The sequence below is a fragment of the Leguminivora glycinivorella genome, chromosome 10, assembly GCF_023078275.1.
Source record: "Leguminivora glycinivorella isolate SPB_JAAS2020 chromosome 10, LegGlyc_1.1, whole genome shotgun sequence".
Taxonomy (NCBI): domain Eukaryota; kingdom Metazoa; phylum Arthropoda; class Insecta; order Lepidoptera; family Tortricidae; genus Leguminivora; species Leguminivora glycinivorella.
This window is the reverse complement of record NC_062980.1, coordinates 7,270,281-7,291,231: the sequence shown is the minus strand read 5'-3', so window position 1 is coordinate 7,291,231 and position 20,951 is coordinate 7,270,281. Positions and strand designations below refer to the sequence as shown.

The 20,951-nt window shown below is 38.7% G+C and overlaps 1 protein-coding gene across 1 annotated transcript in view; it reads right to left on the bottom strand.

Moving 5' to 3' along the window:
• Positions 1 to 1,239: 1,239 nt before the first annotated feature.
• Positions 1,240 to 20,951, bottom strand: part of LOC125230448 (beta-3 adrenergic receptor-like) — a 170,315-nt gene continuing 150,603 nt past the window's right edge. The window contains exons 3-4 of the mRNA XM_048135585.1: positions 4,609 to 4,827; positions 1,240 to 3,332 (exon numbers count right to left, since the gene is read on the bottom strand). Of these exons, the coding sequence (XP_047991542.1) occupies positions 2,229 to 3,332; positions 4,609 to 4,827 (1,323 nt within the window). The 3' untranslated portion in view covers positions 1,240 to 2,228. The remainder of the gene's footprint in view (positions 3,333 to 4,608; positions 4,828 to 20,951) is intronic.

Sequence of the window (20,951 nt, the reverse complement as noted above, 5' to 3'; positions counted from 1 at the left end):
TGATATTTGATGCAACCGGCCCTAAGGATAATAAACTACTAATACTTGCTTAAACTTTTATCTGTTGATACTCACCGTAATAAAATTGTTAGTAAGTATCATTCTCAGGGGCGCGTCCGATGCCGTGCGGTTTCCATAATATATCCTATATAATAGGACCAACAAGCACACCATGCAGTGCCTGGTTCTCCTCCTTGAAAGATAAACGCATGAGGCGTCACAAGCAAGCCTCCAAACCCCGCCCATCTGGGGGAGCATACGCCTGCCGTGTGTGCGGACGAGGGATCCTCTCTCGAATTGGGCTGTACAGCCACGAACGTAAGTGTCGCAAGGATGCTGCTTGAATCATCTGTTATAGATGCAAAGGCCTGTTATTAATAGGACCAATTATATATGAGACGCCATCTTTGATATTTGACTTTGATATCCTTCCTGGTTTGGAAGGTCAGATGGCAGTCGCTTTCGTATAAACTAGTGCCTATGCCAAATCTTGGGATTAGTTGTCACACCGAACCCCAGGCTGGCCTGGTGACAAATGCCGGGATAACGCAAGGACAATGATGATGATTCTTCCTACATCCGATATCTGATCGGCTAATGTGCAAAACGCTGCTACCGTAACTGTGCTGTTCCGTTTTCACATTTTCCGATCCGATATGGGATGTCAGAAGGATTTCAATGGAAAAAAAAGTGCGTTTTCACATTATCCGATCTGATTTCGGATGTCGGACCAATATCGGATCGGATAATGTGAAAACGCACTTACACGGGCAACACAATTGCCGCGTTTGCTCCATAGTTAGTTGGTGCGTATTGAACAAACGCGGCAATTGTATGCGAATTGCTGGCAATTGTGTTGCCCGTGCAACAGCACCTTAAGACGTTGTTATACAGGTAGAGTAGAATTTTATCAGTATCCTAATTTGTTGAAGGTTTCAGTAAATTATTTAGGTTGTGGTTTCAGCAAAAGAACTATAAGGAATTGAACTATGTAATCAGCAGCGCTGGTCCATATAAGCCGATTCCTACCGGCTTGCCTAAAATTGAGTACCTACTATTTACTAGTAGGTAATCAATTTTAGGCCTAATGTTAAGGTAGGTGTCTTTTTGCTCATTGTTGCCTATCAAAAATTTTCAAAAGCCGCCACTGCTATGTATGGGGCTGTGACATAAAGTTTTCTGGAAATCGATGGCAAGCAAGGCAAAAGAAAAAAGAAACATATAATTTTGCGTTTAATTCTTCACCTTATATTTTAACTTACATTATAAATTAACACAGATATCGTAAAACAACAGCTTTCTGACTAGAATAACAAATGATATTTTATATCTACCAAACATTTATCATTACATAACGATATTTAAATCTTTCACTGACATACATTTCTACGTTACAGATAAAGAACATATTCTATCGCAAAATAACAATATTGAGACTGAGATTTTATCACCGTCCTCCTTTTCAAAATATTTAACAAAATAAAGTCTTTGAAGTGAATTGAATTTTTCAATTTACTCTAAAATACATAGTTTCCGACAAGATTGCGAAACAGAATCTATTTAAAGCCTTGGGCGAAGTGACAGAGTACCCTTACGTGAGGTAAAGCGAGTGTCTAACACTAAATCAACTTAGGTATAAGTACGTCGCGAAGGCTCTGACCCGATTCCCCGTGCGATCGAGATGCATCACTATTGTGAAATTCTATGAACTTTCAATGCATCTTCCTTCGAAACTCGACTGGATATCGTATCAATCGATACTGAGAACTAGCTAACTGGACGGCGCAGCAAGCAGCTGGAGCGGCCTACACGCTACTACACGTACACGATCACCTGAGTAAGTACCTAACTTTGTCTTAAAAATATCATCGACTTCGTCACAAAATAGACAAAAAAATAAATATCAATCATCTCATTAAACTCTTTCTAAACCTATGGAATATTTCAAAAATAAAATCTTTAGAAATACGCACTAAAGTAATACTTCAGTAGTAAAGCTAACGATATGGAGGAACCCTGTAGAAGAAATTATTACGACTACAATACTCCTAATAAATAGTCATAGGAAACTTTATATTTGGTCACAGTTTGGTCAGGAGGGTCGAGAAGAGTCCGGTACAAAGCGACTAAAAATAATATCTTTAAACACCGAAGCTGACTCATTTTCGAACCGCACACACAGTTATTGTCTTTATACGCACATCTATCTATTCTAATTTAATACCCATTTATAAAGCGTCGTGTGTGTTTACGTGAGGTTGGTGTTGGGGCCACGAGAGGAGCAGCTGCTCGTCGGCCGGCTGGTCCAGGCTCATGTGCTCCGACACGGCGGGCGAGTACACCTGGCTCAGCAGCGCGCCGCTGGAGCGCGACTGCTGCCTGCACAGCGGCCGGCGCGTCGGCGACTCGCTCTCGTCCGACATCGCTCGCGTCACCGTGATGCGTGGAGACCTGCGGCGGCGGCGGTCCCGAGCCGCATTCTCCTCCAACCCGAGAGCTCGACCGAGCACCACGTGAGGCGGTGCGCGGATTATAGGAATAGCCGATGCCCGCGGCCGCGCCAACTCTTCGTTTGCCTGATCCTGCAACATGTTGCACGACGCTGCTCGCTGGGCCGGCCTCTCCGATCCTCGCGCGCCCATCGCTGCCGCGTCCGAAAGCCGTCTCGTCGTCGGCGGTCGAATAGAACCCGAGCCCGCTGACAACGAAGGCCGCCGAGAACCGCAAGCACTCGGAGTCCTCGCCTGGATCTCCTGTGTCACCTCGCTTTTCGTCATTCTTTTCCGTCTATAGTTTCGTAGGGAATCTCGAAGCGGTCGACTTCGGATACCGTATAAAATACTGTTGACAGGCGGAGCGGCCGCGAGCAGGGCCGCCGATATGGCCGCCACCGGCTGCGGTGGAATGGTAACAGCGGGCCATATCAATACACAGTAGTAAGGAAAGTAGAGTATCGCTAAAGAGCCGAGAGGTTGGAGCACCGCGGACAGAGCTCGGCGTCGGGGCGGCGGCGGTGGAGAAAAAGGGTTTCGTTGGTGTGTGACGGTAACCTGTGCAGAGAGTGTAACTTCGTAGATGGCGGCCGCGATTCTGTGTCGATGGTACCGCGCTATACGAAGAATTTTCAAACTGCAGAGGACGACTAGAAGAACTGGCAGTACTAAAGTTAATAAAGCGTATACGAGGCAGAACGCGAGCGCGGCGGGGCCGGCGCCGCAGTCAGGCGCGCAGCTGCCGATGCCGGCGTTGTACACGAGCGGCGGCTTCGCCACGGCCATGGGCGCCAGCAGCGCCGCCATCGCCACCCACCCTCCTGCCACACTTATAAGCACCTGAAACCAAAATATTTTAGGTTAAATATTTACCTACATCAACTGCAAACTAGGAGTCTAAACCACAGTATAATAAATAGTACTATCGTATCGTACTGCGATTCGAATGCTAACCCAATACACTTTTAATTTAGACTGTGAATTATTGATAATAGACCAGCGACCTGTGAATGCTCAAGCAATTTAAATTGGATCGCTTTGGACAAAGGCAGCGCGGTGACCCAGTTTTAAGTTATGACAGTAACCAGTTAACGATTCCCGCCTTTTCATATTGGCTCCGAGTCTACGCTTTGTCGCCGCGGATTTCAATATCCTGTTTCCTGTTGCAACAACTGGAAAAATAAAGACTTTTGAACTATGTCAGGCGGCTATAAAATATTGTGTTACTAAATATGTTTGATGCTGTGACAAAGGAAAACATAAACATTTAAATTTTCTTTGAACATATCCAAGCTTTTCCTTTAAGAGGCTTCACATTTTCTTGGACTTTTGGCTCTCTGAAACCTCTCTAATTATTTTCATCATCTGCCTGACCTTTTCTCGTCATGATTGTGGTTAATTAATTATTTATATATTGTCTTTGGTTACCGCGATAGTTACTCATGAAATAAAACTATAACATTTGCAGTTGGTTCTTTGTCAATTTTGTGTAGATTAATTGGTTAATTATTTTTTAACATAGTAATGGTAAATTTTTTGAATATTGTATAACTAGCTTTATTAATAGTGTGTGAACCTGCCTTAGAAATCTATATTATTTGTGGTCATGGTTCGTTAATATTTCTTGTATGTGGGTAGCTTTTGCACATTGTAATTTTTCCTCAGTCACCCGTTGACCACGAACGCTGTAAAGAGTTCGAAACGTCGGGATGTATTTTAAATTCATTATACGCGATTTAATCCGTTTCCATAGTTTTATTTCATAATTATTTATATTCCAATAAAAAATAAAAATGTGTTTCCTGTTTTCATCAGTGTAACTAAATAAAGCCAAATAAATGTTGTATTCCACACACGGTCCACAGCAGCGCGTGGAGTATTGCGCCACTCTTCGGACCCTTGCTGTCCCCAGCTGAAGTAGCACAGGGTGGCTAGCCGAATGGCACAATCGCTCACGAAACGCTCACGAAACGAAGCGCTAGTAGATATCTATCTCTATCGCGCTTGCGTATTGGCGCGACAGAGCCAGCGGCGTATCGCTTTCGTTTGGCGTCGGAGAAATGCCATTCGGCTACGGGGCCTGATGACGTTGTAACTAGTAGATACTGTTACTCACCTTCTTGGCAGAAACAATAGCTGCATAGTGCAACGGCGCGGCGATAGCAGCAGCGCGGTCGGCGTGCAGTCCACATACAGTCCACAGCTGCAGCGGGTGCAGGGCGTGCAGCAGTGCGCCGCACGCGCAGGCGCCGCCGCCCGCGCACAGCGCCGCGCCGCTCGCCAGCGCGCCTACTGTCCCCAGGTGGAGGAGTAGCACTGATGACGCTGTTGCTGGCTGGAAGGAAAATTAGAAGAATTAGAAATAAAATTACTGACTAAAACTATTATACTGGTGGTACCTAGTTGGAATTTAGATTTAATTATTAGTCAATCTTTTTTACACTTACAAAATAAATACATTCGTGATCAACTCGTGTGGATAACTTACAAAGTACATATACCTCTAATTTGATACCAACAAGGATTATTTATATAGGATTTACATACTTCATACTTACTAAGAATCGTACCTCGATTTTTTAGCGCCACCTATTAAATACTATCATAACAACACTGATGATACCTACAAATTTTAAAATAAAGAAATATGAATATATGTAAAGAAAATAAACACGCAATAATATTTGGGGAAAATATGATATTGGCCACTTCCAGGCTGCGAACAGCGCCATCTAGTTTTAAGTCTAAAAGGCCCGTACATTTCAGGGGTACGCTTTTTTGTATGGGCTTTGTCAGTCCAGTATTAAATCTTTCTTGATACCTACCTATCAACAAAAAAATTCATTCTCAAAAATGTTTGTGTCATTTTATTGGTAATTAAATAATAAAGTTGAAGGCAAATCGTTTTATAAAACAATGGCGCCCCACCGGATATTGTAGTCGTCGGCGTTCCTGCGCTCCGCGGCGCTTCCGTCTTGCAACAAGTGGCTATCCTTACAAGTTACGAGGAAAAACCCCTTTACACCCACGTACAAAGGTATTGTCCCAGAGCTGTAAGAACCTCTTTTTGACACATGACACCGTCCACAATACGTAAACTAGCGCAAACTAATGAAATTTTAAATAAAATCCTGTAATAATATTTAAAAAAATCAAGTACTTAAAAACAATATTTCGCTTACTTTAAACATAATCTAACACAATACATGTTACATTCTTGCGGATCTGCGTTAGTGAGTATTTTACGATAGTAATTTATCACGCAGGATTTACTTATTATGTCGCTTTATCATTCATTTTTAGGGTTCCGTAGTCAACTAGGAACCCTTATAGTTTCGCCATGTCTGTCTGTCCGTCCGTCCGTCCGTCCGTCCGTCCGCGGATAATCTCAGTAACCGTAAGCACTAGAAAGCTGAAATTTGGTACCAATACGTATATCAATCACGCCAACAAAGTGCAAAAATAAAAAATGGAAAAAAATGTTTTATTAGGGTACCCCCCATACATGTAAAGTGGGGGCTGATATTTTTTTTCATTCCAACCCCAACGTGTGATATATTGTTGGATAGGTATTTAAAAATGAATAAGGGTTTACTAAGACCGTTTTTTGATAATATTAATATTTTCGGAAATAATCACTCCTAAAGGAAAAAAAAGTGCGTCCCCCCCCTCTAACTTTTGAACCATAAGTTTAAAAAATATGAAAAAAATCACAAAAGTAGAACTTTATAAATACTTTCTAGGAAAATTGTTTTGAACTTGATAGGTTCAGTAGTTTTTGAGAAAAATACGAAAAACTACGGAACCCTACACTGAGCGTGGCCCGACACGCTCTTGGCCGGTTTTTATTTTTAAATTAGTGCTGTGGCAGAGTCTGTCATTTCGATTCAAATGACATTTCAGTAAGTTGATAGAAATCGTATATTTGTTTAAGCGCCTCCTTGTACATAGGGCCTAATCGATTCAACCAATTCGAAATTAATCGTTAGATTTGGCAAACGATACGTCTTAGCCACATCGCAACATACTTCAAAACAAATATGTCAAAAATCTGAACTTACAAATCCGGGACAATAGTAGGTATATCTTTCAAACGGTTTCTGAATTTCTGATTTTGAATAAACTCTGGCCAAGTCTTGGCGAATTAACTGATACCTATTTATTCAAAATGTTAGGATTAAGTATTACTTATTAAGTAAGTACCTAACCCCCTAACCCTATCATTTTAAATGAATTTTATATGTACCCACTAAGTCTTGGCATTCTTTGTAGTATATTTCGTAACATCCTAGCTTTATTTTGCATTGAATGTCCGTTTTGATCGTCTTGGGTTGATAATTGCTATAGCAACAAGGACTCTATTTAATTTTCTTTTGTATTTCAGGCAGGCAATTATGGTCGCGCGATAAATGATAAAACATCTGGCCGTCCCTATCACACTTTACTAATAGTGCGATAGGGACGGCCTGATATTTTATCGTCTATCGCGCGACCATGCTACCCGTGCAGATCTTACGATTTCGCAAATTTGAGAATTGCTCATAAATAACCGATTAACCCTTAAATGCATGGTGATGTATATATGCATCATATTTTTGATGGCCCGTGGCTCGATATGTAGCTATCCAAAATCACATTTATTGCTTAATTATTATTTAATAAACTATTAAATAAATTAAATAATATAATGATTTACTATTTATTATTTAAGTATTAAGATGAAATGGCGGAAAAGTGTGAAAAAACAGGACTATGGCGATTTTTAGTATGTGATTTAGGCTGATTTTTTCGGAGTTAGTAATTAGTTTATGTTTAAACATTTTATCATAATGGTTTCACAAATAGTTAACCTTTTTAATAGTAGTCATTTTTTTAAAATAAAACTTACCGATTACGATAAATGTATATAAATAAGATTTGGCCTATTTAACCCTTTACCAGGCCCCAAAGAACTAGCGTGTTTTCATACGTACTGTATATACTGTTACAACCGTATTGAACGCCTTGTAAAAAATGCATTTACGAAAGTCGGAGATGTTCCTTTAAACCAGAAATAAAAATGTGGGTTACGGTTATCCCATCGCCTGGCCAAGTAACTAACTGTCATACTCGATTTTGTCTTATTATATTCTTTACCAGGCGAAGGTATGTATTCCTCCCACACCTTATATCGGTTACCGTAGTCAGGTTTAACTCCAAACCTCCTACAAAATATTTTGCGAATCCCTGAAAATAGTATTTTATGATCTACATTCACAACACGCTTCTAAATCGCATAATATATCTTTGGCAGTCGTTTAAATTCACTTGACCAGTGATATTAGTGGTTTGTTTACAAATCCGAACACTATACTGAATTTAAGAATAACACAAGGAGATATATCGAACCATTTTTTGGTATTTTCATGATCTTAATGATTGTCAGGTAATATAATCATATATTTTGCAAAATACTCCTGCGTCCTTGTGATATGACCAGAATTAGGATGTGGGATGACTCTATCCCATTGCCTGGCTGGAATTTGCCTGTGCGGGAACTATTATTCCCATGGCCCGATTAGATTTTGAGTCTCTTTGGTTTTTGTTATTTATTTTTAAGTATACAGGGTTTATCAAAAATACGAGTTTTCGTTTAAAGGCATTCTCGGTACGTATTTATTTTTTGTAACTATGATATATATATATATATGTAACACAGTCTCACACCTAGACAGGCAATGGGATAAATACTTACCTCATTATTTTTTGGTTAAAAGCAACACAATTATTAAATTTTATGATACTATCTTCAAGAAGAAATTTTTCAGGAAAAGTCTTTAAAAGGAGATTTTATAGTTTTATAAAAACAGTTTTATTACTAACGTGAGTTTTTATGACATGACAAGACAATTTACTGGGCCATGGGAAGAATAGCTCCCACACAGTTAAACTCTAATAAGGCCATGGGATAATGTCAACCCACATCCTAATTCTGGTCATACACAATAATGCGTAAATATTTAGCAATGTTTACGATTACATTACCTTTCAACACTCAAAATCTACAAAATGTCAAAAAATTGTTCGACCTATGTACTTCTGTTTCATAGAAATTAAGGAAAGTGTTCGAATTTCTCCGTAGTTTACTGAAATTAGCGTTCAAGTGAATTTAAACGACTGCCAAAGATATATTACGCGATTTAGAAGCGTGTTGTGAATGTAGATCATAAAATACTATTTTCAGGGATTCACAAAATATTTTGTAGGAGGTTTGGAGTTAAAACCTGACTACGGTAACCGATATAAGGTGTGGGAGGAATACATACCTTCGCCTGGTAAAGGGTTAACTTCTCACACTGATTTAGTATAAAAATCGATCTTAAATATTTTTTTTATTATTTTTCCCAGAATCAGAAAATCATTGTCTATCACATATTTCAATATCTCTTTAAAAGAAAAATTCATGCATTTAAGGGTTAAACTCCAATTTAATTTAAAGGAAAGAAGTAAGTAAGTAGAATTCTAAAATAAAAAAGATCTTTTGATGATGTGTTTCAGAAATAGTGCTTCAAAGCTTGTATCACCGAATTAGGCGTGTCACCGAATGAGGCGAGTTTACCCTACTCTTTGCAGGGCTATCCTATCCTTGAAATGAAATAAAATGAAAATGAAGAATTGTTTTATTTCCTTGATAAAGTTTTAACAAAATTAATTTCCATCAATAGCCAACGTCACAATCGCTTACGCCTTGTTAGAGTATTGTAGGTAGCTCTCCCTATAGTTGTTTTGTAGTGGCGCGACACAGACTGTCGTCACTTTATGACATCAATAAATTAGAAAAGACATGTGATATATGCCGCGTCGAGATATTGTCCCGTAAATTGTGCTAACCCTGCTTGAGAATTAATTTTATTTATAGTCCGGCCTTAACTTTAACGTTTAATTAAATGTACTTATATTGTAAACAATTAAATTTTTTATTCAAATGAATATGTTACACAAATGTATTCAAAATGTAAAATTGACTGTTAGTTATCATTACATCCATTATCCCACTGAAATGCCGCAAAGATCGTATTTGAAATGAAGACAAGGATTTGGGCTGAGACCGAATGGAAGCAAAACAAGGAGTTACGTGCGGATGGGACAAAGCAGGTTAATGATGTGAGGTCGCTCGTTATCCTACGTCAAACGGTTTCTGGATCGGAATGTCTCGGTGGTTAAAGGGTTGATGGAATATGCATGTACGTACACTCTGACCAAAAAGAGTAGAAATTAAAAACCGGCCAAGAGCGTGTCGGGCCACGCTCAGTGTAGGGTTCCGTAGTTTTTCGTATTTTTCTCAAAAACTACTGAACCTATCAAGTTCAAAACAATTTTCCTAGAAAGTCTTTACAAAGTTCTACTTTGGTGAATTTTTTCATATTTTTTAAACATATGGTTCAAAAGTTAGAGGGGGGGGACGCACTTTTTTTTCCTTTAAGAGCGATTATTTCCGAAACTATTAATATTATCAAAAAATGATTTTAGTAAACCCTTATTTATTTTTAAATACCTATCCAACAATATATCACACGTTGGGGTTGGAATGAAAAAAAATATCAGCCCCCACTTTGCATGTAGGGGGGGTACCCTAATAAAACATTTTTTTACCCATTTTTTAGTTTTGCACTTTGTTGGCGTGATTAATATACATATTGGTACCAAATTTCAGCTTTCTAGTGCTTACGGTTACTGAGATTATCCGCGGACGGACGGACGGACGGACGGACGGACGGACGGACGGACGGACGGACGGACGGACGGACAGACAGACATGGCGAAACTATAAGGGTTCCTAGTTGACTACGGAACCCTAAAAATGGCAACATCGTAGTGTCGTCCCGTTTTCTCACACATATTATGTATTGATTTGAAATGACACTACATACAATGTTGCCACTTTTTAATTTCTACTTTTTGGTCAGACTTTATGTACCTACATACTACAAAGGATTTTAATTTATGAATGTTTTTGTATCATTTCACCATCATCATCATTGGCCACGACATCTTATAAATAAAATAAAAATAAAAATAAAAAGCCTTTTATTTCTTGAATTTTTTACAAGTTTTCTTATCTGCTAATTTGTATTAATGTAAGTTACTATTAAATTATTCAAGAACCCCGTTTTCACAGGTGAAGGCCTCCTCCAAAGCCTTCCATGTATCTCTATCCTTGGCCACTTGTATCCAATTTGGCCCGGCAGTTTTGGTGATGTCGTGTTGCCATCTCGTAGTGGGTCTCCCGCTACCTCTTTTTCCTTGGGGGCCCTTCCATGACGTTAGCCTTAGTGTCCAGCGTCTATCTTGGATACGAGCTATATGGCCCGCCCACCTCCATTTAAGTTTTTTGGCGTAGCTGAGAGCATCTATGCTTTTTGTGTACTGTCTTATCTTTATGTGATTGATTTTTTGTATCCTCTTGATGTTAAGCATACTGCGCTCCATTCCTCTTTGGCAAGTTCTTATTTTTTCCATATCTTTTTGTGTAAACTTCCATGTCTGGCAGCCATATGTCAGACAGGGTAGGAGGCAGCTGTTCATGACTTTAGTCTTCAATCTGACAGGCATATTGCTCTTGAATACTTCTTTGAGTTGCCAGTACTTGTTCCAGGTCCGTTGTGTTCTTCTTTCAATTTCTAAGTAGTTGTTCATCTTATTGAAACTTATCTGTTTTCCTAAATATATGTATTGTTTTGTGTAAGTCAGTGGTTCATTACCTACTGTTATGGTTCTCTCAGTTCCATTTGTCATTACCATAGTTTTTGAAAGGTTCATTTCTAGTCCCACTTGGACGCTGGCTGAATGTAGCGAGGTAATCATATATTGTAGTTGTGAGCTTGTCTCTGCTAGTATTACCAGATCGTCTGCAAAACGAAGGTGGTTTAGGTATGTGCCATTTATATATATTCCTTTGTTCTTCCAGTCTAGTTGTCTGAATACAGTTTCTAGGATTGCTATAAACAGTTTTGGGGACATAGGGTCACCCTGTCTTACACCTCTTTTGATAGGGAAGCGAGGGCCAATAGTTTCTAATTTCACTCTACCTGTGCTGTTTTTATATAGATTTTTGATGACTTCTATGTATTGTTGCTCTATTCCTTGGCTTTCTAGAGTTTCCCATATACATTTATGTGATATTGTATCAAAAGCTTTCTGGTAGTCAATGTAGGCAATATAGAGACTTCTTTGTTTTTCCTGAAATTTTTCAATTAATTGTTCTAAGCTGTGTATATGGTCGATGGTTGAGAAGCCCTTTCTGAAGCCTGCCTGTTCTACTGGTTGATTGTTTTCTAATGTGGCACTTATTCTATGATTGACAATTGATGAAAAAGTTTGTACATTGCAGGTAGCAGACTTATCGGCCGATAATTTGAGATGTTTTTCTCCTTTCTTGTAGGATTATATTTGATCTCCATTTGGTATTGCTTTCAATTATATTATTAAATAATATTGTATATTAGGATTATTTGAGAGCTTCATTGATTCTGTCCATTGAAATGGTAGGTTGCAGCGGTTTCAATTATAAAATTATTGAATAATATGACTTTATATGGATATAGGTATAGCTAAGATATCCCCTGCAGCTTTGAGAGCTTCATTGCTGATTTGATCTGCGCCTGGGCTCTTGTCTCTTTTAAGGCTTCTTATAGCATTTGTTACTTCAGTTTCAGAGATAGGTTCCAATTTTTTCTTCAAATTTTGTGATATGAATGTAGATATAATATTATTTGTATAGTTTTTATCGGTTTTTTCACTATACAAGTCTCTATAAAATGTAGTTGCTACTTCTATAATGTCAATTCGGTTGTGCGATGACTTTCCCAAAGAATGCAGTTCTCCGATCCATGTTTTGTTTTGTGTTAGGTCTTTGAATGCCTTTTTAGTACTTCCTGCCTGCATTATATGCTTCATGAGGGTGTTCTTCCTGTACTCTGTATAGTCCTTCTTGATGTACTTACTGATTAGCTTGTATAAGGCACGGAGTTCATTTTTTTCACTGCGTGATTTGTTTTTGGTTTTATGTAGCATTCTTCTTCTGTCCATAAGTTTTAATGTACGTTCTGATAATACTCCATGCTCCCTTTGATTGGAATTTACTGAGCGAGCTTCTCTAAGGCTTAGAGTAATTGCATCATTTAGCATGTCATACTGTTTCTGGACACATTTCGTTTCTTGCCGATTGTTTACATAGGTTGCTAGTAGTTTTCTATATTCGTTTGTTTCTTCATCCGTTTTCAGTGTTGTAATTGAGTTATTTCTAAAGCTGGTTCTGCATTTCTTGGTATTTGTAAGTGTTATACTTGCTCGGACAGGCCGATGATCTGAAGGAAAATTTACACTTAGTACTTCAATGTTCTGGAACATGTTGTGGCAGTTAGATAGAATATAGTCTATCTCGTTATAATACTGGCCATTTGGTGAGCGCCATGTCCATCTCCGGGTTGATTTTTTCTTAAAAAAGGTGTTAAGTATTTGTAGTTTATTTTCCATAGCAAAATCAATCAAGGCTTGTCCTCGCTCATTCCTGTCACCATACCCATACTGTTTCATCGCCAGATATTCATTTTGCTTCGGGTGCCCTATTTTTGCGTTAAAGTCTCCCATTATTATATAGTCTCTGTGGGCTCTTCCTATGGCTTGAGTGACAGTATTGTAAAAACAAGTGATTTCTTCATCTGTGGCTGCTTCAGTAGGGGCATAAACCTGAATGATAGATATGTTGTGTGTTTCAAACTTGAGGTTTAAGAGGGCAACGCGCTCTGTTAGTCCCACGAAGCTTTCGATATTCTGTTTATATGATTTTTTTATTAGGAAGCCCACTCCATATTTTCCTGGTGTTTGGCCTGAATAGCAGAGTAAGAAATCTTTGTATTCTTGGATTTCTGTTCCCAAACGTCGCATTTCTGCTATTCCCATAATATCATATTTTATTGATTTAAATGCTTCTATTAATTCTATTAGTCGCTCGTGAGATGACAGTGTCCGGACGTTGTAAGTTGTCACATATAGTATTTGTTTTTGTTTGTGTTTTGCCATTTGATTGCTATTTTCTTCTAATTTAGTTTTGTTTGTACTTTGTGTAATCATGTGGCAGCTTGGATTATTTTGCTTTGAAGGGTTGAAGTCTACTGCCCCCGCGGTGACCAGCCGTATTGGGGGAGGGTTGTTTTCTGAACTTGATTTTAAATGTTGTATTGATTTTGGTTTTTGGGCTAGTGTCTTTGAAGGAGGCCTTGGTAATTGCTATGTCTCGCTATCTTCTATGGATGTCACTGAAGGTGAACGGTTGTGCGGACCATTCTCAGTATTCTTCATATAGCTAAGTATGGTGTTTTGGTTCTCTAGTTGTGTTCTGTTCTTTTTGGCTACTTGCCTCTTCGAGCTCTCCTGTCTGTGATAAGAACTTCCTACCTGGTTTGGCGGGGTTACTTCTAACTCCCTTTTTTTGAGTTTCGAGGGGAGTTTTTTCTATCTGTCTGTTGCTTGTTATCTGGTTCTTTGATAATTAATTTGTCGTGGCGTATAAAAGCTTTTTTACCTTCTTTTCTAGCCTTTTGTAGTTGGTCTTGAAGTAATTTGCGGGTTTCAAGTACTTGTGGGGTAAAATCTTCTTTAATATACATATTTGTCTGTTTTAAATTTCTACTATTCTTCATAATATATATTTTCTTGCCGAATGTTGTGAGAGTTACTTTCACTGGTCTTATTTTATTTTCAGTTTTTCTTCCTATTCTACGCACTATCTCCAGATCTAGATGATTACAGTCAACTTTCACGGTTTCTGTGATTATTGAAATAATATTTTTCTCCAGCTCTTCATATGTGTTTTCGGCTTCTTCCACTCCGAAGAACACTATATTTCTTTTCCGTATTTGTCTCTCAATATCACACATTTTGTTGTCAAGATTCGTGTTTGTTTCTTTGACATTTTCTATATCTTTTCGGATGTTTGTAAACGTATCTTGCAATTTTTCATTTAGTTCCTTTATATTCTTTGAAAGTTTGGTCTCTGTGTCGTTCAGTGATTCTTGTAAGTCTTTTTTCAGATCTATTCTTAAACCCTTAATGAGATTCTCTAGTGTTTCGAGGTTGACGTCTGTCATTTTGACGTTTTGTAGGTGACAAATCGTAGTGTTCAGATTTGCCGATAGATGGCAGCACAGGTCTCGTAATGGCGGTATGACTGATCGTTTTCACAGATCGAAATTTATTTTCGAGGTTAGTATTTTCGCACTGTTTTGTTAATGCCGGTTTTTCGATTTATTAGTGGTAATGTCTATGTAGAATAATATTTTTACGCTGCACTTTGTTTATATGCACGAAACAATCCTCCTTTGTATGTTTGACGGCAGACGCCGCCACACAATGATAAGACTTTTTCTTCACTTTATGGAGTTTTAGCACTGTTTTTATTTGTCCTGGATAAATTGTTAGTCCTAATTCGCGTTATTTTAGCACTTCACATAGTCCACAGCACTTATTTCCGCATTATTTTATTTTTATTGTCGGAGCAACCGTAATATGATGTTCGCAATGGCAGTGTTGCCAGCCCGGCCACGACATCTTAGCAGATGATTATTGAAGTGATTTTATTCTGTGGTGCCGGTACATCGTCGTTGGTAGCTTAGTAGTCCGATGGCAGCCCGACACCTTTTGCCACATCTGTCACAGGTGAAACGCGAGTTAAGAGGAGGAGGAGCTCCGGAGCGAAGCCTTTTCTGCTTAAGGTTGTCGAGCCAGGTTTTCATAATGCATTAGTATAGTAACTAACTAGGTATTGAAAATTTATTAAGATGGCCCAATCCTTAAACCTTCCTACTTTCAAAATGACATACTTTTAAAAATTAAAACGCGATAAATATAAATAACAATTGGTCTTAGGTGCAGTTACCTTACTACTGTTCAATTGTTCATGACAATTGTCGATCGATGACTAAAAGGAGGGAAAGGCACATTTAGTTATAACTTACATTTATAGTAAAGCTGCCTCCTCCTTTCGGTGATGCTCCGGAACCTCATAACTTATCAGCTTTTCATCTAAGGCTTTGTATTTTGAATCAGACTCATTAAATAGTGAAGAATAATCTCAAACCAAAAGGTAAATATGTTATAAACTTAGTCCTTTCTTAAATTCACCCTTCCATTAGGACTACTTAAGAAAACATACTCATTGACATTATTTTCTCTGACCTTAATAAAAGGTAGCTCGGGTACCTAATTTATTAACCACGAGCATGTATGTACTCGTATGAGGGAAAATCGTAGCACATGACCTTAACATGCTTATGTGGTGCAAATGAAAGGCGATGACTAAATGTATGATGTAAAACACGGAAAAAATAACTGAATTTGTGAATTAATTATTGAGAAATTGATGTCTTTGCTATGGAGGAACCAAGAACAGAAAAGCGTACCCCTGAAATGGTTTTTAGGCTTAAAACTAGGTGGCGCTGTTTCGCAGCCTGGAAGTGGTCAAAATTATATTCTCCCCAAATATTTCTGCGTGTTTTTATTTTTTGTAAGAAGAAATGACATGCTTCTTTATTTCAATATCGTGATATCACGTCAATACACATTTTGAAAAAAAAATGTAGGCATCATCAGTGTAGTTATGATAGTATTTAATAGATGGCGATAAAAAGCGGAAGTACGATTCTTAGTAGGTATGGAGATTGTATAAATCATCATTGGAAGGAACAATGTGTTCGGGACCTTTGGTAGGCGTGCACGGAACCCATCCCAACGTGTAGAAGAGATCTTGAGTGTTAAGGGTACACCGGTATTTGTATTATTGATTCGAGAAAGATTTTAATTATTTTACTACGAGATGCGATATTTTGTTGACATAATATACTTAGTACAGTGTATAATCTACATGCAATTGACTCTGCAAAGACTGAAAATATATTTACAAACCAACGTTTCAAAAATATGTGCTTTCTAAGACAACCACAACAAGGTTACGTTACTGTAGAAAGTACTAGTAGTAGTAGTAGTAGTAGTAGTAGTAGTAGTAAAACACTTTATTGTACCAGAAAATAATACAACACACAGGAAAAAGAGCTTATTATAAGTACAAAGGCGAACTTATCCCTTTAAGGGATCTCTTCCAGTTAACCTTTGAGCAATTGAGGGAGAATTGGAGATGGTAGGCATACAGTACAAACGGCGCAGGAAACGGATTCTAGGTTAGATAATAATAAATTATAACTTACACTACTACTACTACTACTACTAGTAGTCAGTAATCCCATGAAAACCAAAGCAAACATTTTTCAAAGCTTTCCATTGTACCAAACAGCTATACCCGACGGTCTGGCCACATTTGGTTAGTAGTTATCCAAAGACCGACATTAGACCATTACAACACAAGGGCACTTTCCTGAATATTTCATAATGGCCGCACTCGTCTGTGTCGCGAGGGTTAGATACCAGTGTATATTCCACCTTATATTACTTACAGTACAACTTAGAATAGTGTATCTTGGTGGAAAAGACTGGCCTTTCTGAGTAACCTTTATGATTTACTGATCGAAACTGAAAGAGAAAAAAAAATGTGTGAATCTTGAATTGGTTGATAGCCTGACCGAATGTAGTTGTGAACATTATAAATAAATAAATAAAATAAATAAATAAATATTATAAGACATTCTTACACAGATTGACTGAGGCCCACGGTATAAGCTCAAGAAGGCTTGTGTTGTGGGACTTGTGGGTACTCAGACAGCGATATATATAATATATAAATACACATCCATGACTCAGAAACAAAAAATATCTGTGCCCATCACACAAATAAATGCCCTTACCGGGATTCGAACCCGGGACCGCGGCAGCAGGCAGGGTCACTACCGGCTGATTATGTGTAGCAACATCTACGATAACTTAGTCAATAACAATAACACTTATCGAAACAGCAGCCACGCCAAAATAAAGAGTTTTTGTGTAGGTAGACACCTACTCTATAGACAAATAACTGGAGTGTTGTCATGCTTGGTGGGGGTCTCTGGAGCGAGTAAAAAGTGCGCTCATTATTGGCTACGCTCGTAGCCTCGACTAAATTTATGCGCAAAATTCAGCCTTTTCAGACAAAACCACGTTTCTTACCATTTTTGTTACATACTCGACGACCGTAACTTATTATGTGTACCTATAGTTGACCGGTAGAGAATGCATAAATAAATAAGTCTATTTAGTCGAGTATGTATTATCCATACGTAAAATAAGCTGTTTATTTTACATAACGGGTTCAAGATTTACTTAAGATGGGTTTTACGCTTCGTCGGATCTTCATAAAACTTAGCTGCTCTCGACATTTTCTTATTTACGTTTGCCTTCAAGCTTATAATAATAGCTTTAAGTACGTAACGAACAATGTCTTTGCTTGCTGTTATTCGTGTTATTTAGAATTTTTGCTTAGGTACTTCAGTTTTGTTACTAGAGAGTAAAATGGGTAATTACACGAATACTAGTATTTATTTTCTTAATGCTTTATACTTAATCAACAGTGGGCGGTTGAGCATACCTGTGTGCGTAGCCGAATGCACAAACGCTCAAGAAACGCTCTCGATAATATCTCTTTCGTATCTTTCTCCATCATGTTTGCGTATTGGCGCGACGAGCCAGACTACCTTTTTGCGGTGTTTCGATTTCGTGTCGCGTCGCAGAAATGTCATTCGGCTACGGGGTCTGTCACGGTCTAACAACTTTTTAAGTGCGACCGAAACTTCCTAAAACATTTCAAGAAAACTTTGTAATATTTGAAAATTCTAGTATGCACATTGTTGCACCACAAGATAAACAGGATATTGAACGTGGCAAGTTGAGCCCTCCTAGCGCAAGTAGTCGCATTAGGAGCGCTTGTTGACACACATCTTGCATCTGTGCCGCAAACTTTCACTAATAGTGCCGACCTACTTCGCTCACAGGTATGCTAGGTATCCATTCTTAATATTATAAATGGGAACGTGTGTGAGTCTGTTTGCTTGTCCGTCTGTCACGGAAAACGGAGCGACGAGTTAACGTCATTTTTTAAGTGGAGACAGTTGAACGGATGGAGACATAGGCTACTTTTTGTCTCTTTCTAACGCGAGCGAAGCCGCGGACAAAAGCTAGTATTTTTATAAGTCAATTTCAAGTTGGAGAAATTTTAATCTTAATTCAATGTAAGAAAAAATGGGTCCCAGCGCGAACAAGTTTTTTACAGAAATCGCGAAGCATCTGGTTGAGGTGACTAGGGCATGCAGAACCAGGGCGGTTCCAAGAATTTCATTTCCCGGTTCTGACTGGGGCTGGAACCGGAACTCCCGGTTCTTTCCCGGTTCTTAAATAGGCTAAAGTAATTAAGCTAACTTGGCTTTTATAAATTATACATTCATAAGTTTCAATTTCAATTGAATAACAATATTACTAATTCACGCATTTATTCTGAACACTTTTATTAATAGTGCAGACCTACTTTGCTCTCAGGTACGGCGAGCTTATGCAGATTCTGGGCTTTGGACGTGGTGATATGGGTATGGCATTTGGTTGGACATTTTTATAGGTAAATAAATATATGGGAAGAAGAAGTTTCAGTCAAGAATAAAAAATGTTACTCAGTGGAATGTGTAAAAAACCGGTGTACCATGCTTCCAATTTTATCACTTATCTATGTGGATAGAGTATTCGTCACGCTTTGGCAAATATGTCAGTGTGAGAGTGACAGATGTCTTAGCTACGTGGATAAGTGATAAAATTGGAAGCATGATACGCCGGCAGGGATGGGATAAAATTATAGCAAGCTAAGTTGCAGTTGCAGTTTACTTGTTAGCAATTTTTGTTGCCCCTTGAGAAGATGAAAGAAACGACATCACGAATCTTCGCCGAATGTTTTTTTTTTTATTTTTTAATTATATAGCCTGTCCGACCGGCGTATCATGCTTCCAATTTTATCACTTATCCACGTGGCTAAGACATCTGTCACTCTCACACTGACATATTTGCCAAAGCGTGACGAATACTCTATCCACATAGATAAGTGATAAAATTGGAAGCATGGTACACCGGCAGAAATATATGACTGCGCGCCATGTTGCGGAATTTCATTAGAACTACTTTCTTCATACTATTCAGAACTGTCACCGCATACATAGGAAAAACAGCGCCCTCTTGACAATCCATACTTCCATACTTAATATTATAAACGGGAAAGTGTGTGTATCTGTTTGTTTGTCCGTCTTTCACGTCAAAACGGAGCGACGAATTGACATGATTTTTTAAGTAGAGATAGTTGAAGGGATGGAGAGTGACATAGGCTACTTTATGTCTCTTTCTAACCCCCCAATTCCCTAAAATAGGGGTCGGAAATTTGTATGGAGCATTCCGCAATTTTCGAATTTAACGGGAGCGAAGCCGCAGGCAAAAGCTAGTAGTCATATATATTCTGTCAAACAAGTTTGTCAGTAAATAAGAACTAAGAAAACTATAGGTATCCTTTTCTCTAGCACCCTAAAGAAAAAGATGCATATAGTTTTCTTTGTTCTTATTTACTGACAGACTTGGTTGACAGAGTATATTTCTGGCTTTAAATATGTGTACGAAGTTGGTGTCAAGGCAGCTTTAGCCAATATAGAAAGTGAGGTAGTATATATTTAATAAGACCTTCATTGGAGTATTTCATAAACTTAATTTAGATTATGGTACATGACAGCGTCATTGCCTTGACTGACTGATGACATGTAGAGGTCCTAAATAATCCACCAATAAATAATAAAATTACACGCCGTAAACTGCCACGCTATGGCACCAAACAGAACGTAGACATGACTTCAAGATTCGCGCCGCCTTTCACGCTAGTGTTTCTGAAAGAGAATGCTATGCGCGAAGTTCGGACAAAAGCCCTTTGACGAATATCTCTTGCCGTGTTATTTCCAGGCTCGAGGATTTAAAAGGTACAGACATAATTCGCTTTCCCCCATCCCATTTGCTTGGGGTCGGCGTAGCGTTTATTTTTGCCATATCTCTCTATCGGACGTCATCTCCTTTACGTGCATTCGTTTCACATCTTTCATACAAGTGAACGCAAGGGTTACGCAATTGTACCGTTTTAATTTAATATTTCCCACAGTTTATCTACATTTGCTTCCATTCTTCGGTTTTTTAAGTAAACGTTGTAAATTAAATAATAGTTTAAGACTGGCGAGACGGTCCAATGGCTGAGAACTATGCTTGGTATAGCTACATTTAAAGCTTGTTCACACATGCGCGTTTTAAGAGTGTAGGCGGAGCGTTAGCGGAGCGCATTGATAGCGGTGCGCCGGACGAACGCTGGCGTCGCGCCCAGCGGACGCCGGCGAGAACTAACGAGCGCGGATTGCGAGCGGAATGCGCGCGGATTGCGAGCGGACCGCCAGCGTTCGTCCGGCGCACCGCTATCATTGCGCTCCGCTAACG